General features: G+C 34.1%; 1 protein-coding gene across 1 annotated transcript in view; it reads right to left on the bottom strand.

Annotated features, from left to right (window-relative positions):
* PIK3CB (phosphatidylinositol-4,5-bisphosphate 3-kinase catalytic subunit beta) overlaps positions 1–18,573 on the bottom strand; it is a 154,995-nt gene that overhangs the window by 82,810 nt on the left and 53,612 nt on the right. Inside the window, exons 4-6 of the mRNA XM_090284267.1 lie at positions 15,608–15,794; positions 12,120–12,345; positions 3,102–3,325 (exon numbers count right to left, since the gene is read on the bottom strand). Coding sequence (XP_090140393.1) covers positions 3,102–3,325; positions 12,120–12,345; positions 15,608–15,778 — 621 coding nt within the window. The 5' untranslated portion in view covers positions 15,779–15,794. The remainder of the gene's footprint in view (positions 1–3,101; positions 3,326–12,119; positions 12,346–15,607; positions 15,795–18,573) is intronic.

Here is an 18,573-nt window from a genome sequence, read left to right as displayed (position 1 = left end):
TATTCTCTGGAATTCCAAAAAAATATAGTCTTCATTTCCTTTACCACACTTACCCTTCCTCCTCCATGCCCCAACACATAGGAACTATTTCAAATTACATGTGCTCTCCCTTTATTGATAGTATTATTTTATATACCTCATGTTAGCTGAGGTAAAAAACTAGTTTTAAAAGTACTGCTCAAGTTCATTAGTATTCTTTACAAACTACAATTCTTGAACTTAAAAACAATGCATCTGCGATCTGGCAGCTAGGACTATTGTTCTGAAAAATGAGGCATAATACTTTCGTGATTCTATTTATCTTGCTTCATAAGAGCCACGTTCTACAGCTGGCTGATACTAACTATGTGTTCATTGAAAGCTCTGCATGTTTTTCACAGAACTTGCTGTCAAGCTTTCCCCCTACCAATTCTGGAAAATATTCTTTTAACCTTAATGAATACCTTGTTACATTTTATCTCATTTTTAGTGTTTCCACATGCTACTTTCCAAAGTTAGTCATCAGCAATAATGGTAAAATGGTCAAATGAGAATTTTATAGAAATGGGAGGTGCAAAGGAAAATGCATATATGATGGTTGCCAAGTATCTTTCAGTCTGAGATTATCATTTCTATATGTTTTATGGCAAATGTTTATTCATTTATAAAGTAATATTGGTAATAAATTATGATTTTGGATTTTTTAATCCAAATTTGGCTGGTCTTACTTGACTAAATAAAATGCTTTAAACTCTATGTGACTTCCCAAAATTCTTTAATAACTTAATAATTTTACTGGTCTATATAACCCAAAAGCTTTTTGTTTTAATCCCTGGGGAAATAGAAGAAAAGGAGCTAGGGAAAGATATGAGAGCTATACTTCTATTATCTGAATATTTGGCATGTAGAATGAAGGGAAGATTTAATGGATACTTAGGCAAAACAGAAAAGTATAACCAGATAGGCAGAAGCCACAGAGGCTAGTTTAAATTTTTTAAAGATTTTTATTTCAAAATTAAATTTATTCTTGCCCACAGTGACAATGTGCTACTTCAAGGAGGCAGAGTGCTCCCCCACCACTGGATGCATTTGGTCAGAGACACAGATTAGAAGGGATAGTGAAAATAATTATTATATTATATAAAGAGTCTGACTACATGAGCTCCAAACTCCTTTCAGAGTTAAATTCTATGACTGCTTGGAATCCAGTAAGATTTCCCAGCATCTTCATTCCTGTTCTAACTTCAAAACACTTCTTTTTACATATACTGAGTTACAATGATGATTACATTAAAATTTGTGTCCAGCAGAGATTTGACCCATATGTAATGATATTCAGACCAATCTAGAAATTCACTGTTTTTAAGTTAAATTCTAGTGTTTTCAAATTAAATTCTAATCATCTTTTTAACAGTAAAAGTCCCTAGACCTTCCAACACTGCAGAATTCCTTAAACAGTATTTTAAATTCGATCTTGACACTTCATATTAGCCAAATCTTGGCTCAAATTGAACTTAAGTCTCAACATATCTCAGGATAAAGTCATAGATGGCTTTTATTCCCTAGACAAACTTCCTTTGTAAAATGCCAGAAGGCAGGATCCTTTTCTCACGTTTGTCCCAATAAATACTTAGTAACATGCTGTTTGAAAGGAGGCAGCACTGGATAAAACCAGAAACACCAGGATAAAATCCTGGCTCTAACATAACCAGTTATGAGGCCAGCATAAATAACCAAACTTCTTTTCCGTTCAGTTTCTTCACTGTAAAATGGGGAGGAAAAACAACAATTTATAGGGTTGTTGTGCAACGTGACAAATATATAAATTCCTTTGATAGTTCCTGACATAGTATTACTGCTTAATATAAAATGGCTACAAACAATGGTTTTTGTCATTGTTGTTATCATAGCAATCAAAGAATGAAACAAACTATCTTTAAACTCCTATCCTAATTCTAAGGCCAGACCCTAAATGACAAAAGACCGTACTTGATACAAAAACAGTAGCATAATCCAGTTTGTAAAATTGCTCTGAACATTCAGATATGGATTAACTGTATATATTCTAATTGCGATACCCAATTCCATATCAGTACTCAATTCACATATTCACAAATACAAGAATATGGGGAACCCTGGCTGGTGTGGCTCAGTGAATTGAGTACCAGCCTGTGAACCAGAGGGTCTCTGGTTCAGTTCCCAGTCAGGGCACATGCCTGGGTTGTGGGCCAGGTCCTTGGTTGGAGGCATGCAAGAGGCAATCACACATTCAACTTTCTCTCCCTCCCTTCTCTTCTTTCTACAAATAAATGAATAAAATCTTTAAAATAAAAGAATACGGGGGAAAAAATCACTTGATCAAATCTTTCATTTTATAGACAAAAAAAAGAAAAATTCTCAAGAGAAAATAAAATATTTACGCCTAAGAACATTATCTAGACAGGAGTTAGCAAACATTTTCTGTAAAGGATCAGGCTTTGATGACATGTATCTTTGTCACACATTCTTTCTTTACAACATCCCTTTAAAATTATTTGCTTTTTCACAGCCCATTAAAAATATTAAAAACATTCAAAAACAGTACAGTTTGCTGACCCAAACTAGATTAACACACCACTGCATCCAAAGAATCATATATGAGCAAAGGATATCACTTTAGATTATTACAATGATCCTAAATATATTTCCATCTTAAATCTAAAAATGTTATTTATAACAGCATTTCCCAGATGAGTAAGAGCCTCCTCTGAGACTGGACCTGCATTCAGGCAAAAGTCACAGATTTATTTTAAAATATTTATTTTTTTATCCTCACCTAAGGATAGCTTTTCATTGCCTTTAGAGGGGAAGGAGGGAGGAGCCTTTAGAGGGGAAGGAGGGAGGAATGGAGAAAGTGAGTGGGGGAGAGAGAGAGAGACAGACAGATATTGATATGAGAGAGAAACAGCCATTGTTTGCCTTTATGTATGAGCCCAGACCAGGGATTGAACCTGCAACCAGGGTATATGCCCTGATTGGGAATCAAACCCATGACCTGTCGGTCAATAAGATGACCCTCCAAACAAATAAGCCGCAGTGGCCATGGCTGTTACAAAATATTTATTAAAGTAATATTACATTACCTGGCAATTTTCAAAATGAACAGCCACAATGAGCTTTCCTCCATAAAGTTTATCTTCTAAGTTTTCAAGGTTGGATGGTTCATGCTCTGGTGGATATGTTTGCTTTAGCCAGTCTATCCAAGACAATCCCACAAGCGATTGAATCTTTTCCTCACTAAATTTGCGCATTTTTATTCGGAATTCATTCACTTCAGGATCCTTCAATGCATCAAATTCATGCAGACCTAAACACATTTTTTAAAGATGTCATTCTGAGTAGCTAATAATAATTAAATAAAATACAAAATATATTCAATAAAAAGCTTATTTGGATAATTGGTTTTTATCAAGCAAACAAAGCTGGGCAGAAAAATATTACACAAAATCAAAAAATAGCCAGATAAAATAATAAAATAATGTACAGAAGACAATTACAAAATTAAATTTTTAAAAAAACTTTGTAAAGAAATGTAGTTGGTTACTAGTTTTAAAAAGATATGATTACCAGTTTTATAAAGATAATTACTCAAATTCACAGTACACATTTTAAACCCATATATAAGAGATCCACACTTTATCTTTATAAACTAAGTTACATTTATAAAATCTGAGGAAGACGTACAAATCTGAAAACTTTTCAAATACTGTATTAGGAGAATATACTGAAATTAGTCTGAGCCTAAAACTCAAGTTATTACTTACTTATATATTAAACTTTCAGTTCACTGTATTTTTCCCCAATGAATACAGTACATCGATTAGTCAAAATCTCATACACATAAAATTATTCTTTGTGGTACATAAGTATAAACTACTTGAGCCATGAAAACAACTATATATAATTTGTTCATAAACTCATTATTCTAATAACTAATTCTAGAAATATGAAACAAAAATAAACATGTATAAATTTTTATTCATGCCTTAATTTTTTAACTAACAGATTTGGCAAACAGGTTACAGTGTGACAATATCCTGTGCTAGAAGGTGTAAAGAGAAATGAGTAAATTATCAGAATTTATTTACTATTTATTAAAAATTATAATATACATCTACATTAAATACATATACACGATTTAACCTCAAAATTGAAACAACAGGAATTTCAACCTGAGTGACTCGGGACAAACCAGAGAGATGAAAATGTTCCCCAAACTGATCACATAGCCCAGCTTCTAGTAAGCTCACCTCTGCTAACAACTTCCGTTCAGGCATACCTGAAGCCTTTCCCTTTTACCAGTATAAAACTTATTCACTACACTGCCTGCCAGTGAGACACTGCCACACACACAGTTACTCTACTAGGTAGCAAGCTCTGAGTAAATAGTTTGTTATCATTTGGTAGTCTTTATGTCTACAAATCTATGTAAACAATTACACAAGTAACATGATATCAGTACAGAAACAGTCACTGAATCAAAAACTGAAAAAGCTGAGGTTAATCGTTAAGACCTGGTTTTAAAAAATAAGATATATTCATATGCCATTACATATACAGTGGTGCAAGTAATAAAATGAGTAAAACAAATCTATTTGTCATTATGCTAAAAGAGATAGTAAATTTTAAAACCAGAAAAAGAATCAGTCTCTCAAGATTCCTTTTATGTAAATTTGAGAGCAAGAAACTAGAACACATATAAATTTTTGTTTTGAAAATATACTTGAGATGACAACATTAATGGCATTTCATAATGATTGGGAGGGGAGCAGAGTGAGGCAAGCTGTCAGTTTTTGTTCAATAAATCCAATTAATACTATACCATTTGAATTTATACAATTTGAATGTACGAGGTCTGTCCAGAAAGTATCCGACCATGTAATATGGAAAATACAGACATTTACTGAAGAAGATATAAGAAACAGTGTACACAGAACAATGACACCTCAGTCCCCTTCAAAGTAAGCACCGTGGGACCTCACATAGTTCTTCCAATCACCATCAGCTATCTAGTTGTATTTTCCTGAATCTCATCAATGGTCTGAAATCTATTCCCTCAAAGGTGATTTTAGTTTTGGGAAAAGTCAGAAGTTGCAGGGTGCCAAATCTAAGCTGTAGGGGCTGCTGAATCACCTGGGTGATTTGATGTTTTGCAGAAAAACTCTGCATAAGACGTAATGAGTGAGTGGGCACATTGTTGTGATGAACCTGCCAATCACCAGCTGTCCATAGTTGCGGATCCGAACAGTTTCTGCAGGGAATGTTCAAGCTTAATGCAAAATCTGATGCAATTTGTTGCCCTACTCACTCAGCCACACAGTACACATACTCACTCAACAGCATCTACCACCTCCACTGACTAGTACGGTAAAGTCATCATTGTTCACACATGGCCATTCCAGTCTACCCCCCCTTGGCTGCCAGGCTACATCAACGTCTCGCAAACTGTTCTCATATTAACAATGGCTGGACTTTTTTCAGCAGGCCTCATATACATGTCAACAAAGGTTATCTAGACAGTGGATTTAACCACATTGTTAAAATACATTTACATTTTATGTATTAAAACAACTACTTCAAACACTGATATTAGAATTAATTGCAAGCCTGGCTGTTGTGGCTCAGTGGATTGAGCGTTGGCCTGCAAGCCAAGAGTCACTGGTTCGATTCCCAGTCAGGGCACATGACTAGGTTGCATGTTAGGTACCCAGTTGGGGGCACAAGTAAGAGGCAACCACACAGTGATGTTTCTCTCCCTCTCTTTCTCCTTTCCCCTCTCTCTAAAAATAAATAAATAAACAAAACAAAATAAATAATTTTTTTTTTAAAGAATTGGTGGTACTTCATATACAAAATAAAGATGCTTAAGTTGCATAATATAGCAAAGGTAAAATCTTGAGGGTACAATATGATTTCCCAGATAGATTTAGTTCTAGAATAACAATGTAATATTCAAAACCAGCATCAATGAACTTTAATTCAGCAATATCATCTGGAGCATCATAGAGCTTCTTCCCCAGCACTGTTCAAACTTCTTATTTATAGATAATGGTATTACAGATAAGGAAAGAGAAATGAGTACCTAATAATACATACACCCAACAAAACCAAATTCTTTACTACCATTTATCTACTAAAATTCATGTCTAATCCATCTTCTAAATGTTTCTCAACTCCGTCTATTTCTCCGATTTCCTGCAGCCATGTATTTAATCTTGGCCATCATCATGTCTTCCCTTGAATTACCACAGCAGTTTTTCACTATTTTCTCTACTGCTCATCTTACTCCATCTGATCCATTACCCATTATCAAACCTAAATAATCTTTCTAAAATGCAAATCTTACATTTTTACAATATTTTACCCAAAAGCACCAGAATATACATTCAAGTGTACATGAAACATTTTCCATGATAGATGACATATTAGTCCACAAAAGAAGTCTCAGTAAATTTAAGAAGATGGATTCATATCAAGCATCTTCTCTGATCACAACAATATGACACTAGAAATCAATGACTTAAAAAACTAAAAAACAAACAATAATGCAACGTCTAAACAATTAACAATAATTAGGTTACCATTGAGATAAAGAAGAAACATCAAAATACATCTTGAGACAAATGAAAATGAAAATATAAAAATACAAAATCAACGGCCAGCATGGCTCAGTTAGTTGGAGTATCGTCCTGTGCACCAAAAGGTTGCAGGTTCAATTCCTGGTCAGGATTACAGCTTTGGTCCCTGGTTGGGGTGCATATGGGAGGCAACAGATCATGTTTCTTTCTCACATAAATATTTCTCTCTCTATCTCTCCTCCTGCCCCTAATGGCAATATAGGCCTACCTTGAGAAACAAGAAAAATCTCAAATAAACAATCTAACATTACAACAAAAGAAACTAGAAAAAGAAGAATAAAGTCTAAAGTGAGAAGAAAAGAAACAATAAAAATCAGAGCAGAAATAAATTAGAGATGTGACAGCTGTACTAGAACAATAAAAGAAGATATTTCAAAAAAGAGAAATAAATTGGAGCATAAAAGGCAATAGAAAACATCAATGAAACAAAAAGCCAGTTCTTTCAAAAGATAAACAAAAATCAATAAAACTTTAGCTAGACTCATCAAGAAAAATAAAGACAAGGCCCAAATAAATAAAATCAGAAATGAAAGAAAAGTAACAAATACAAATAAACTACAGAAGTACAAAAATATTATAACAATATACTACAAAAAAGTATATGTCAACAAATTGTACAACCTGGAACAAAGGGATAAATTCTGAGAAACATACAATCTTCTAACACTAAATCAGAAAGAAATTCAAAAATCTGAGCGCACCAATAACTATTAACAATATCTGATCAGTAATCAAAAAACTCCCAACAAACAAAAGTCCTGGACCAGATGGCTTCACAGGTAAATTTTACCAAACATTCAAAGAGGAATTAATACCTATACCTCTCAACGATTCCAAAAATTTGAAAAGGATGGATCACTCCCAGATACATTTTACTAGGTCAGCATTACTCTGATACCAAAACTGGACAAAGGCATTACAAAAAGGAAATTACAGGCCAACTTTCCTGATGAACACAGATGCAAAAATCCTCAAGAAAATATCAGGAAACCCAATACAATGATATGATAAAAAGATCATACGTCATGACCAAGTGACATTTAATCCTGGAATGCAAGATTAGTTCACCATCCAGAAATTTACATGATATATATACCACATAAACAGAATGAAAGATAAAAACCATATGATCATATCAATAAATGCACAAAAAGCACTGGACAAAATCCATCACCCACTTATGACATAACTCTTAGCAAAGTGAGGATACCAGGGACATACCTAAACATAATACAGGCCATATATGACAAACCCACAGCTAACATCATACTCAATGGTGAAAAGCTGAAAGGTTTCTCTTTTAGACAAGAATGTCCACTTTCACCAATTTTATTTAACATAGTTGGAAGTCATAGCCACAGCAATCAAACAAGAAAAATAAACAAAAGGTATTCAAAATGGAAAGGAAAAAATACAACTGTCATTATTTGCAGGTGAAACCCCTAAAGATTCCAGCAAGACTGTAGACAAAGGTTTGGATCTTACGCCACAATCTACTAGCTATGGGAGCTTGGATGCTACTGCGATAGTATGAAATTTCTCCAAATTGAAATTAATAAAGAATGATATAAGAGCTAGATCTCCAAGGCCTAGGTAAACACAGCTCACATCCTCACACAATCACATCAAAATTACAACTGAACTACAGAAAAACCATAACTCAGAAACTGCAGAAACCAAGTTGAATGAAGGTCCTGCAAACACAGAATTAAAGAAACCATATCCGCCGAAACTGGTAGGAGGAGCACAGACTCGGAGACATGGAACAGGCTGGTCCCACAACACATGTGGTGGATAACAATAGGGAGGGATATCTCAGGAGCAAGGAGTCCCTGACCAGGAAACAAACTGGTGACCTTTTCGTCCATAGGCCAGAGCTCAATCTATTAAGCCACACCAGCCAGGGCCAGATTTCTTTAATTCATCCCAAACTCACTGAATCCCACTCACTGAGAAACTGCTTTTTAAGAAATTGATGAAGCTTGCCCTGGCTCGTGTGGCTCAGTGGACTGAGCACCAGCCTGTGAACCAAAAGGTCGCCAGTTCTATTCTCAATCAGGGCACATGCCTGGGATGCAGGCCAGGCCCCCAGTTGGGGGCATGTAAGAGGCAACCAATCGATGTATCTCTCGAATATTGATGTTTCTCTCCCTTTCTCGGTCTCTTCCCCTTTCTCTAAAAATAAACAAGTACAATTTTTTTTAAAAAAGAAAGAAATTGATGAAGTTTAAATTTAGGAACCACTACCAAGATCTCTTAAAAATAGAAACTGCCCAAAATAAGAAGTTAGGCTAAGTAATTTAATTTTAAACCTAAGTAAGTTAATTTCCTACATGTCTTGCAGTAAGAAATGTGATAACCAAGGTTAAATTTTAACATAAGACTACTTAAAGCTTACAGTCAAATATAATATTTAATATTAAGAAATGTATTAAGCAAACAATTTCTTCATACTAAACATGTTAAAATCCAGCATATTATGTTTCCTTCACTTTTAAGATATGCTATGACAGGTCAGAGTGAACAGGGAATTTTCAAATTTTTTCTCAGGGTGCTGATAAAACGCTTTGATCAAGATTTACTACTGGGTGCCCTGGCCAGATGGCTCAGTTGGTTGGAGCATCATCTCATACACCAAAAGGTTGCAGGTTTGATTCCAGGTCAGGGCACATACCTGGTTGTAGGGTCGATCATGGTCAGAATGCGTATAGGAGGCAGCTGATAGATGTTTCTCTCTCCTCTCTCTCTCTCTCCCCCTCTCCCTCCCTCCCTCTGTCTCTCTAAAACCAATAAACATATCCTTCAGTGAGGATTTTTTTTTAATTTACTACTATTTGGAGAAATTAATTCAAGGGTGACATATACCTTCACTACAGAGAATAATCAGAACCCAAATAGCTACTTCTATAAATAATAATTTAGAATTAAACATAGAAAATAAAATGATCAGGCATATCATATTTAAAAAAATGTATTTTTAGACCCATCAGGCAGTTATGTCTGCAAAGGTTCTATTGTTTTCTTTGGGGAGGAGAAGGCAGCAAACTTGTTCCTGAAGTTAAATTGAAATAATTGTTTATTGTTTTCCCAGGAGGCATGACCTCATCAAGTCCTGGTCGTAGTCATGAAATACAAATCAACAACTGCAAAAACTGACTTGTTAGGTATTTAAAGTAAAAATCCATTCTAAAATATTAAAAGACTTACTCAACTTCCTAAATGAATGTTAACATTTAAAGTTGTGGATATGGCCCTGTCCAGGTAGCTCAGCTGGTTAGAGCATCGTCCCGCTACACCAAGGTTGTGGGTTCGATCCCCGTCAGGGCACATATAAGAAGTAACCAATGAGTGCATCAATAAGTGAAATAACAAATCAACATTTATCTCTTTCTCCCTACCCCTACCTTCCTCTCTGTCTCCAAAATCAATAAATAAAAATTAAAATAAATTAAAAATTTTTAAAAATAAAGTTGTGGATACAATCAAAACACCAGTTTTTCTAGAGATTCTGAAGATCTAAAGTACAATTTATAAATAGTTAAGAGTTTATAAACTGCTTAATTTAACACAAACACTCCTTACATCCTGATCATTCAAATTACAAGGAATACTGCAGAAAAACCAGTAAGCTTTATGATTCTGAGTGAAATAGAATACAAAGAAAAATTCAACTCTAATATGTATAGAAGATCACTGTGCTGTGGTAAGGTAAACTTAGGCTTGCCAAATTTACAAACAATAAAACAGCATGCCCAGTTCTATTTCAATTTTAGGTAAATGGTGAATTTTTCTTTTTTAGCATAAGTATATTCTGTGTAATATTCATTGCCTACATTTTATTTACTAAATTTGGCAAGCCTGGGTAGAGGTAATGGTAGCTAAAAAATTCATATATTTTGGAAATCAAGACCAGAAGAGCACAGTGACCTAACTTTTGAAAAGATGATAAATTTCAAAGATACCTGTATTCTGAAGAAAGCTCCCTCTGTGGTACGAACTTTTTATATTATCAAATATTTTAGCTACATCAAAATATTATCAATAGCTGTGGCTGGTGTGGCTCAGTGAACTGATTGCCAGCCTGAGAACTAGGGTGTCGCCGGTTCAGTTCCCAGTCAGGGCACATGTCTGGGCTGCATGCGTGCATGAGGCAGCCACACATTGATGTTTCTCTCTCTCTTTCTCCCTCCATTTCCCTCTCTCTAAAAATAAATAAATAAAATATTTAAGTGTGTGTGTGTGTATATATATATATATTATCAGTAGATATTCTTATCCTAGATGATAAAAGACTACAAGTAATTTTTTATTCTTCCTAACTTTCCATATGATCTTCAATTCAAATGAAGGAAAAGCTTTTTCTAATGGAGAAAAATTAATAATCTATAAAAATCTTTGGAGCATTAGAAAATAGAAACAAATGCTTTTAAGTGAGTCTACTAATATGTAAGAAAAAAATCTGTATGGTATGTAATTATTCATCTATTTAGTGGGGGACAGATTATAGCCAAAAAGCAAACTAGCTATCCTCTGAAGTAATCAAAGCTTTTTAAAGAATAGGGTGTCATTTAATAAATCAACAGGGCTCTTAAGGTCAAGATCAAAGAATATTATCTTAAATGGGATGGTTCTTAGAGGGAATGATACTATATTATCTTAAAGATACTATCTTAAAGGGGATGATATTATATCATCCTCTAGTGTAATAAATTTGATCAATACAGGTAACCAGTCCAGATCTAATAACCCCCCAATGGACTTTTGGTTTTGTATTTAAACTTTTCCTAGTCTAACCCTAAACCTAACCCTAGCCCTAAAAATACCTACTTCATGTTAGTATCTTTTCTAAGGCAGGCTATTGACAGTATACCATTGACCTCTGAGACACCTAAGATTACTACAGAAGAGTGACTCCTGCATGTTTTTTATTTTGCTACTCACAATTCTCCCTGAAATTAATTTGCAAACAATAAAGTAGATGTGCTATATCTTGACTCACTACAAAATTAACTTATTTAGTTATAGAGTAAAATGTGTCAATAATATGGTTTACTTATGAAAACTTAAAGTCTTGGTTGGCATAGAGAGTTGTATATAAATTACATAGGGACAGTTTAATATCTCTTATAAAGGGGCTTCTCAAACTATCTGAAGCAAATAACATTTTTCTTTCCACTCTGTCAAAAAACAGTAATTTTTTTAAAATAAAAATAAGTCACTAGAAAAAAAAGATATACAGAACATGAATCCTTGGATACTGTGGCACAATCACATTGCTAGAGGAGTTTCTAAATATTTACTCCTCATTTCTGTACTTGCCTCAATAACTGGTAACAACTTACAGACCAGCACTGGTCCATGGACCACACTTTGCAAAGCAATGTCTTGATCACACTTATTACATATTTGTACACATACTAAAAGACATGTTAAGAATTCATACTAAAAAAATTTTTTAATTACCTTTTCCTATAAGGACTCCAATTTTTGAGTCTAATTTTTCCCCTGGGTCACAACTTCTTGTCACTAACTTGAGAACTGGAAGAAAAGGTCTGACATCACAGAGTCTTCTTGTTTCATCTTCGAGCTCTTCATATACAGCAGTTTGATTCACACATGCAAACATGTAAGAGTCAATTTCCATAAGGAGATTAAACATAGGGTAATTGTGAATCTGCTTCCATAACATCTGCAGGAAAAATATAACACATTTTCTGAAATGGCAGTTGCTCAAATGTACAAGGACATATCTACAGGATGCTCACTGTAGCACTGAACGTAAAATTCAAAAAATTAGGTTAACACAAATATTTTAGCAATAAGAGACTGATTAAATGTAAGCACAGAACATTAAAGAACTATGAATATAAAATATAGATATACACTATACCATGGAAGGCTGTCAAAGATATATTAAGGTTGTTTTCTTTTTATAATAGAAAATTGCAAGAGTATATGTGTGGTATTAACCCATTTTTGTAAAGTAGTATAACGGTATAATACACAAAAAATACACTCGTATAAACAAAATTATTAAAAGTGAATATCTACAAAGAGTAAGAATCATTGAAGACTTCCACATTTAACATTCCTATGAACAAAAATAACTTCTAATTTGAAAAAAGTAGAAATTTTAAAGTATATACATCACCTCTATACAAAATGTTACTATTTTTGTCCTGTGTTCCTTTCTATTCACGAGGGGACCCTCCTTATTAACCTTGCCCTGTCAGGATGAACACAGTAAATCTCTCTTTATGTCTCATCGGGTCTCCTGCATGAGATCATATAAAATAATCTCCATACAAAAGCAAGATGGGATTACATATTTTAACTACAGAAAAGTCAACAGAAAAGCCAGGAGCTGAAGATAAGAGACCTGAGGTAAAAAACGGCTAGGACTCATATTCAGTAATATAAAAAAGAGAAAGCAATGTTAGGCAACAAAAGAAAAAATAGGTGAAGTGGACTTTGTTGAAATTAAAATCTTTTGTGCATCAAAGGACCCTATCAGGAGAGTGAAAAGGCAGCCCTGGCTGCTGTGGCTCACTGGACTGAGCGTCGGCCTGCGAGCCAAGTGTCACTGGTTTGAATCCCAGTCAGGGCATATTACTAGGTTGCACATCAGGTCCCCAGTTGAGGGCGTGAGTGACAGGCAACCACACAGAGATGTTTCTCTCCCTCTCTTTCTCCTATCCCCTCTCTCTAAAAATAAATAAATAAACAAATAAATAAATAAATTTAAGAAAAAAAAGAGAGTGAAAAGGCAACCCACAGACGAGAAAAGAAAACATCTGCAAGTTACCTATTTGGTTAAGAGACTGATAAAAAAATACATAATGCATTCCTATGATTCAACAACAATAAAAATAAAACAACTGAATTTTAAAATAGGCAATGGTCTTGAATAGGAAATTCTAAGAATGGTCAATAAGAATATTAAAAGATGCTCAACATCCTTAGTCACTAAGGAAATATAAATAAAAACTACATTAATATATCACTTTCACAGCCATGCAGAAGTTATTATTAAAAAAAAAAAAATGAAAGTAACAGATGTTTGCAGGATATAAAGAAACTAGAACCTTGTACATTGCTGATGGGAATAAAATGGTATAGTCACTGTGGAAAATAATTTGGCAATTCCTTCGCAGGTTAAAAAAGAATTACCATATAATCTAACAATTCCACTTCTAGGTATATACTTAAAATCAAAAAACAGGAATTCAAACAGAATCTATACACCAATGTTCATAGCAGCATTAATCACAATAGCTAGAAGACACCGACAACCAAAATGAAAAGATGAATGAACGAACAAAAATTTGGTAGATCCATACAGTAGAATATTACTCAATCTTAAAAGAGAATAAAATTTGGATACATGTTGCAACATGGATGAAAACTTAAAATACTATGCTAAGTGAAAGAAACCAAAAACATAAAGACAACTATTATATGATTATACTTACATGAAATAGCAAGAATATACAAAATCATAGCGACAGAAACTAAAAAGAGATTACCAGGATTGGGAGAAGGGAAAATTTATTATGTAATGAGTACAGAATTAGTGTTTGTGATGATAAAAAAAAATGCTATATATGGATTTGGTAATAATTGGACAACATTGTGCATATACTTAATGCCATGAACTGTGCATGAAAAAATGACTCAAATGGTCAACTTGATGTTATACATATTTTACAACAAATTAAAACAAAAAAAGGGGAGCATGAATATCAGTGGTTAATCCACCTTCAGATAAAACCACAGGCATCCACATCCATCCCTGGTCACTATAAAAATAAGTAGTCTCTGCACCTATAGGGTGCCTGAAAAAAACTTGTCTTTTTTTTTTTTTTTTTTTTAATCCCTTTAAACTTCATGGATCATGCAGTTTTATAATTCTTATGTCTTTCTGATGAAGAAGCATGGGTTAAGAGTTAAAAGGTTGTCCTGCCCTGGCCCACATGGCTCAGTTCAGCATCAACCCCAAAGTGAGAAGTCAGAGGTTCAATTCTCAGTCAGGGCACATGCTTAGGTTGTGGGTTTAGTCCCATCAAATCAATGTTTCTCTCTCACATTGATGTATCTCTCCCCCTTTTTCCCCTCCTCCCACCCCCTCAAATAAATAAACAAATAAACAAAAAAATAAAGGCTGTCCAAAGTCATGAGCTTCAAAAAGGTTGTCATTAATACTTTTTCTTAAAAGTATCATAACCCTTGATTTTCATATTGGGTTCAGCTATTTGAAAAACACGAAAGAGAAAGTTTAGAAAAACAATTTTATTTATTTGTTGTACTCTTCACAAATCAATGGCAGTCATCAATTCCTTTGAGAAAATAATCTAGCAAAACAGGCAAACCTTGTTATGCAAAAGAATTTGCTTCTAAAGGAGGACACACCATTCATCATTGGGGGGGGGGGGGGGGCGGGAAATCTAGTGAACAGCAGAAAACTTTTTCTTCCCAAGAGTCTTCATGAGAAGTAGTGGGTTTAGGGAAGGAAAAGAGAAAGAGAGGGGAAGAAAAAGGAAAGAAGAGACAACCAACCAAAAATCACATTTTAAGAAAAGCACAATAAGCTCAAAAATAATAATTACAAAGATTTTTAACAAAATTTTCTTTAAAAATTTCAAATCCCTTTTAACAACCTGAACGAATCTTTCAAACTAGGTAACATAAGGCTATTTTCTTAATTCAGGCATCACATACAGATTTTTTTTTTTTTAATTAAAAGTGGGAGTAAGAATGAGGATGGTTTTATGCCCACAAAAGACAAAAGCATGTACCAAAATCTTTATAAAATGTTATGACCTAAAGGTTCAATGTCCCTCAAATTTGCCATATGATTTAATTATGAACAATTTCTACAACAGAAGAACATGTTCCCCCCCTAAGTGATCTAGCAATAAGCTACTTTACAGAAATTCTACCCACTGACATACCTGTTTAATATAGGAAATGGTAGCTTCCCGAGGTACCTCCAATTGGATATAAATCCCAGTGGGCAAAAGAAAATCCACAGGTATGGGGCCATCAGATGCTATCTGTGAGTCCACTGCCCAGATGTCAAGGATGTCTGCCATAGCAGGAGGCATTATGAAATTGAAGCACATTCATAACCATGGGGCCCTAGAAATCATAAAATAAAATTTAGGGAAACAGATAAATTAGCCAGATTTTACAGTAAAATATGATAAAGCCCACCAATACATAATTAGTCCTTGTATTTGAATATAGCCAGTAATGTTATAGGGACCAGTTAAATCAAGCAAGAGTAAGACAACAGAAACAAATTACTTAAATATACTTTGGTTTTCAATACATAAATATTATACATTTACACAGCCACCACTGACTCAAATTCAACGCAAGTATATCACATGAGAAAAATGAACAGTTAAGGATTACAGGGTCCTGAGAAAGTTAACAATCACTAATCAAGTGATTATCTTCAGACTTTACTTAGATGATATTGGTTTCTTTGGCTGAGTTTTTCTTTTTTCTTTTTTTTTTTTCACAAACTCCAATGAAAATAAAAATCAGGAAGGCCTTCTTTCAAAAATAATTTTCTATCAATCTCATCTGAGAAACAAAGTATCATGAACTTAGTCCCATGACCCACACCACCTAAGTATTAAAAAGGCCAAGTTCCTCAAGCCATCTAGCATAGCCTTTGGTGCTATGTTTCTGGCATATCTTCCTTTGCTTCTCCTAACACTCAAAAACCCAGGTCCTTGTGGGACAAGTATCTTTTGCCTTCCCACTGCTAGACGGATGTTCAGAGACAACTTTAAAGTGCTAAGAGAAGGGAACCTATAACCTAGAATAATTTACCAAGCAAGGTTCTCAATCAGAATTGAAAGAAACAGAGTTTCCTGAAAAAGTAAAAACCAAAGAAGTTCATGACCATTAAACTAACTTTTACAAGAAATGTTAAGAAGTCTTCTTTAACCAGAAAAAGAAAAGCCATACACAGAAATAAGAAAATATAGGAAAGGGTGCCATCTCAAAGGTAAAGCCAAATACTTAATAAATACAAAGAATCAAATATTTATAAACCTCTTATAAATGTCAAAAGAAAAAAGTGTCAAAATCAACTCAAACTAAATTAAGTAGATAGGACATACACAACACAAAAAGATCTTAAACATGACATAGATACCATAAAGGATGGAGGGAAGAGTAAAAATTTACTCCTTACAGAATACATTCACACTTAAAAAGTCTATTAGCTTAAAATAGGCTGCTACAGATATAGAATAACAAAAATAAACCTCATGGTAACCACAAACCAAAAAACTACATGAGATATACAAAGAATAAAGAAACAGAAATACAACAAAACACTAAAGAAAACCATGTGAGAAGAGATCAAGAACGAACAGAAAAGAGCTATAAAAACAACCAAAAATCTATTCAAATGACAATGAGTACATACTTATCAATAATTACTCTAAGTGTAAACGAATTAAATGCTCCAATAAAAATACACTGATTAGCTGGATGAATTTAAAAACATAATCCATATATATGCTGCTTACAAGAGATTTACTTCAAATCGAAAGATATAGACTGAACTTGAAGGAATGGACAAAGATATTCCATACAAATAAAAATAAAAAGACGCCTGGCTGCTGCGGCTCAGTGGATTGAGTGTCGGCCTGTGAACCAAGTGACGCTGGTTTGATTCCTAGTCAGGGCACGTGAGTAGGTTGCACCTCAGGTCCCCAGTTGGGGGCACATGAGAGGCAACCACACATTGATGTTTCTCTCCCTCTCTTTCTCCTTTCCCCTCTCTCTAAAACAGATAAATAAAATAAAAAATAAAAAATAAAATAAAGTAACCTTGTTAAAAATAAAAAGAAAGCTGGAGTAGCAATGCTCATATCTGAAAAACAGACTTTAAAACAAAAAATGTAGGAAAAGATAAAGAAGGCCCTGGCCAGGTAGCTCAGTTGGTTAGAGCATACTCCTCATATGCCAAGGTTGTGGGTTCAATCCCCAGTCAGAGAACATACAAGAATCAACCAATAAATGCATAACAAAGTAGAACAAATCAGTATGTTCTCTCTCTCTCTCTCTCAAAATGAATTAAAATTTTTTAAAGAATACAAAGAGAGCCCTGGCTGGTGTGGCTCAGTGGACTGAGTGTCAGCCTTCTAAGAGAAAGGTTGCCAGTTCAACTCCCAGTGAGGGCACATGCCTGGGTACGGACCAGGTCACCAACTGGAGGTGTGCGAGAGGCAACCAATCAATGTTTCTCTCACACATTGATGTTTCTCTCCCTTTTTCTCCCACCCTTCTCCTCTCTCTAAAAATAAATAAATAAAATCTTTTTTAAAAAGAAAAAGAGGGACATTGAATAATCACAAATGGATCAATCCAAGAAGAGGATATAAACAACCATAATTGTCTACCTACCCAACATAGGAGCACCTAAATATATAAAGCAATTATTAATGAAAGGAGAAAAATTCACAGAACTACAATAATAGTAGGGAATTTTTATGCCCTGCTCATATCAATTGTCAGATCAACCAAACATAAAATTAATAGGGAAACAATGGTCTTAAATGTCATGTCAGACCAGATCAATTTAATAGACATTGATAGAGCATTTCATCCAAATACAGCAGAAAACACAATTTTTTTCAAGTGCACGTGTAACATTATCCAGGATAGATTACATATTATACCACAAAACAAGCCTCAAGAAATTCAAGAAGACTGAAATCATATCAAGCACATGTTCCAATCACAATGGCATGAACTAGAAGTCAACTACAGAGAGAAAACTGAGAAAAAATACATGGAGACTAAATAACATGCTACTAAAAAGGCAATGGATGAAAAAGAAAATTAAAAACTACCTTGAAACAAATGAAAACACAACATTTCAAAATTTATG

This window comes from Furipterus horrens, unplaced genomic scaffold, assembly GCF_987537825.1.
Source record: "Furipterus horrens unplaced genomic scaffold, mFurHor1.1.pri manual_scaffold_7, whole genome shotgun sequence".
In the NCBI taxonomy this organism is placed as follows: domain Eukaryota; kingdom Metazoa; phylum Chordata; class Mammalia; order Chiroptera; family Furipteridae; genus Furipterus; species Furipterus horrens.
The sequence above is the reverse complement of the archived record's forward strand: the minus strand, read 5'-3'. Positions and strand labels throughout refer to the sequence as shown.